This window comes from Triticum dicoccoides, chromosome 7A (genome assembly GCF_002162155.2).
Source record: "Triticum dicoccoides isolate Atlit2015 ecotype Zavitan chromosome 7A, WEW_v2.0, whole genome shotgun sequence".
Classification (NCBI taxonomy): Eukaryota; Viridiplantae; Streptophyta; class Magnoliopsida; order Poales; family Poaceae; genus Triticum; species Triticum dicoccoides.
Window position 1 is genome coordinate 353281991 of NC_041392.1, and position 4356 is coordinate 353286346.

The 4356-nt window shown below is 42.4% G+C and overlaps 1 protein-coding gene across 1 annotated transcript; it reads right to left on the reverse strand.

The window, feature by feature from the left end:
• Positions 1-230: 230 nt before the first annotated feature.
• LOC119330433 (AP2-like ethylene-responsive transcription factor PLT2) lies at positions 231-2997 on the reverse strand. The gene is made up of 8 exons (XM_037603537.1): positions 2612-2997; positions 2426-2508; positions 1784-1792; positions 1605-1699; positions 1444-1517; positions 1317-1367; positions 1048-1130; positions 231-927 (listed from the first exon to the last, which is right to left on the reverse strand). The coding sequence occupies exons 1-8, from the start codon at positions 2872-2874 to the stop codon at positions 422-424; spliced, it is 1164 nt and encodes a 387-aa protein (XP_037459434.1). The 5' UTR covers positions 2875-2997; the 3' UTR covers positions 231-421.
• Between the last annotated feature and the right edge of the window lie 1359 nt (positions 2998-4356).

Here is a 4356-nt window from a genome sequence, read left to right on the forward strand (position 1 = left end):
CCATTTGAAGCGCAAAGAGTGAATTTTTCTATCATGCACTATATCAGAGTATTCTGTTCATGAGGACAGTGGAACAAACCAGCATTCAAAACTGGAGTTAGGAGGATAAAAACAAATATACAAAAATAGAAGAATGAACTTCCTTTGTGTTGTAATGTCTACAAATACTATCAATGGTTTGTAATCAGTGTACATGAGAATACAGAGTACAGCATCACACGATCCTACTCTGGAGCTGGTAAATAATAGAGTTGGCAACCAGCGAAGGGAAATTCCTTGGGGAAAAAAAAGTTTCAGGAAAGGTGGACGAAGAAAAGACACTCTCATCATCAATCAAGAAAAGAGAAAGGTGGAGAGACTGACGATCAGAGAAAAGATAAAAAGGAAGAAATAAATAATTTACATGTTGCTATTCTAATATCTATTGTCCAGCTAACTTTGTGACTTCTGATTGGTCCTCCAGGTTTGCTACCTCGGATGAGCCTTCTAGTTTCTTCAAACCATCTTCACAGCAGTTGCTAATATCAAAGTTAGTCACAGATAACTTGGTGACTTCTGATTGGTCCTCCAGGTTCACTATCTGGGATGCGCCATCTAGTTTCTTCAAACCATCTTCACAGCAGTTGCTAATATCAAAGTTGGTCACAGATAACTTGGTGACTTCTGATTGGTCCTCCAGGTTCACTATCTGGGATGCGCCATCTAGTTTCTTCAAACCATCTTCGCAGTGTTGGCTAATATCCAAGTTGGTCACAGCTAACTTAGTGACTTCTGATTGGTCCTCCAGGTTCACTACCTCGGATGAGCCTTCTAGTTTCTTCAAACCTTCTTCGGAGTAGTTGCTGATATCAAAGTTGGTCACAGCATGAACACCACGGAGCTGAATTGCTGCTAGGTCATACGCTTCAGCTGCCTCCACTTCAGTTTCTGCCAACCAAGCACAATTCCTTATTCATTCACAATAAGTTTCAACTCACAGTGATTCTCTCACTCAAAATAGTTTTCAACACAAGGTTAATGCCATCAGTTACTAAAATCAGTACTCACCAAAGGTCCCAAGATAGATGTCTTTAGTGTCTCTACTCTCACCAATCCTACCAATACGTGCTTGCCATTTACCATCCTTTCGTCTGTTTAGTCCAAGTGAGTGGATAAAGTTAAAATTTGCTGTAGAACTGAACATGAAGAATTCTTAAGTTTTAATACAGCAGAAAATTTTCAGTTGCAAAAGGAAACAAGATGGATCAAAATCCTACAAATTTATTTCACCAGACTAGATAATTCTTTATATATATTCCTGAAGTATAGAATAGCACCTTGTTACACCCCTGTATGACGATGTTCCTCTTGAGAAACAACTACTCTGCCTGAAATAATCATAAGAACAGTTTGAAAAACTAGCACATAGGTTTTAAACCTGCAATATTCAACTATATAACAGACCTCCTTATGTAGGCCACAAATTCATCTTGATTCATGCTCTTCATGATCTCAATTTCTTTTGCATAATCAGAAATCTAGAGAACAATTAGAAGTTAATTCCATTTTCCTGTATAACAAGATGCCAGTTCCTCAAAATACACAAAACAACAAACACTTCATACATTGAAGTTTAGTTTGGTGGGTTGAGTTATGCCCCAATATTTCAGGGCTGCAAGGTCATGTGCCCTTGCAGCATTCTCTTCAGTAACATAGCTTCCTGTAATGCCAAAATGAAGATTAAATTGAGCTGTTTTTAAGTTCAATCAAAACTCACTCTATGATGGCAGACAGTATAAGTTACCCAAGTACACTGAAGAAGCACAATGGCAGCCAAAGGTAGAAACCGATCCCATGCAGAACATCCAAAGAAAAATAATCAGTTAGGGAGAGTGAAGATACTAAGTGCACAATTAAATGTTGCATTGTATAACAAAAAGCACTAGGATTCTCAAATGCCTAATCCCTACAGAAGGAAGAGAAACACTTAATAGAGACATTTGATAATACCCTTCTCCTCTTATTATTATGAAAGAAAAAAGGTGTACTCTATTGCGCTTGCACAAAATTTATCATCCTACATCAACCAAGGGTTTCAAGGTGTCATAGTAAGAAGGAATATCAATAAACAATTTACTGATCTAACAGAGATGTTGTTCCTGTATTCCCATACAAACATTCATTAATCCAGAGCAGCAATCATCCTATATTAGCATTACGACCTAGTCCGCTTTTAGTAACTCGAACTATGGTGCCACATATTATGATTTGTAAATTAGAAGACACAGTATGTGCATCCTGCAACTATCCCAGTGTTTCCATTCAAGTGCAAGTGATAACTGATCAGTGCCCTCTCAGCATTTCCAAGTTAAACCATAGATAGTTTCGTTGGGCTCTGAAAATCATTGAATGAGCAGGCTAGAGTGTGGACAGCAAAACTACGCACCATGCTTGCCCTTGCGCTTGCGCCCCTCAACCTGGCTGGTGTTGTCCCAGAGGTGTGCCTCGTACTTGCCGCTCCACTTGAGCCTGTCCCCAGCATACACACGAACACAAACAATCGAGTCAGCAACACACAGGGACAGCCAGCCCTACCAATGAACAGTAACAACGTCCTGCCTAGCTTGCCCACCTCGTCACGCCGTGGTAGCGCGACGACCGGGGCGCCGCGCACTTGCGCATGGCCTCCGCCACCAGCTTCCCGCCGCCGGGGGCCGTCTTCCCCTTGTCGGCGACGGCGACGGCGGCAGGCTGCTCATCGAGCGCCGCGATCTCTACGCCTTCCCCCGCGGCGGTCGGGTTCTCCTGGCGAGGTGGAGAAGGGGGAGGGGGTGGGGCAGGGGTGGTGGTGATGGCTGTTGGGTCCGGGGAGTGGGGCTGGACGGTGGTGGCCATCGCCGCAGCGTTCGCGCGAATCTTCAAGTGGGTTATTATTACACGATTTGGGCGGAGAAACCCTAGCTAGCCCTACGAGGGGTGGAGGAAAGAGCCGGTGCGTGACTGCGTCGTTGTGTTTCCGCCCGATTCGCTTCGCTGCCTCTAGTCTAGGCTAAATAATCATCCGGCTTCTCATTAGCGCATGTTTACGAAGCCAATGCATTGCAACGAGGAATACACATTTAGTAGATATATAAATGTTAATATAATTTTTGGAGATATAAACCATATCACGAGGGAGGGTCTCCTTCTTGTGCCTTCCATGCCTGCTGCCATCCGATGATTTGCGCCCAGACAACCGCCGCGCGATTGGTAGGAACAGGATCTGCTCCACTACGATGTCGGCCGACGTGGTCTAGCCGAGTGAGCACCCCACCGTCTGCCTCCCCCCTCCACCTCACCTCCTGCTCCCGGATGCGGAGCGCCACCGGCAGGACACAACGTGATTCCTGCTGCAAATTCGGTCACGTGTTTTTAGGGGTAGTCGGCTGGCCACCACTCCAGCTCCGTCACGGAAAACAGCGAGCATGTTGTTCAGTTGTTGCACACCGTGGCCTAGAACATTCATGGTGCGTCACTATATTTTATTCGGTGCTGAAACATCTGATGCTATGAATTGAAATAGTCTAATATACAGATACGCATTAGAATTTAGTTGTTGGTCGTGGATTCATGATCCTCCCACGTTTATTTCATTTTAGACATAGCAATTGAAGTATAAAAGAAACAAAAATATGTAGACTACGGTTGCTAAAACAAAACTGTTATGGGATTTACTTACTATACAAGTAAATGCTAAGTTAATGAAAAGAGAAGGTCGATGTGGTGCCTGTCTGACCAAATTTTTGGTTACATGTTCCACTAATATACAAGTAAGTTTTTAGTTCTTAAAGAAAAACTATTATGGGATTCAGTTACTACAAGTAAAATTTTAGTTACTATAAACATGACTGCTTTTTTTGGTTGCCTGTCTGACTGAGAGATACACTCATTATAGTGAATTGGCAAGAAAAAGTTTTCAAGTACTGGTCATGAAGGTAGTTGTTGTTAGTGGTGGCTAAAACTCTTGGCTCCAAGAAACAAATGACGATTGCTGGATTTGCAGAATCTTTGTTGATCACTTCAAAGGTTTGATCAGTTATATACTTGCATCCTGAACTATATGATTTACAAATGGGAGTGTGGCTGTGTGATGACAGGTCTTCTCTATTATTTTATTTTTATTTTTCATGATTAGCAAAATCCTTACAACCGGTAGTCTAGGAAAGCTTTTGTCCTGTAATATCTACAATGCTGATTCTAGATTGCTTTGCAAAGAGTGCAATTGAGCATGGCTTAGGTGCTGATCTTGTTTGTCATTGATGCGTGCTAAATAGTAACTGAGCCTATTAAATTTTGAAGGATGCTGAAAACATGTGGACACATATATCTGCTATCTTA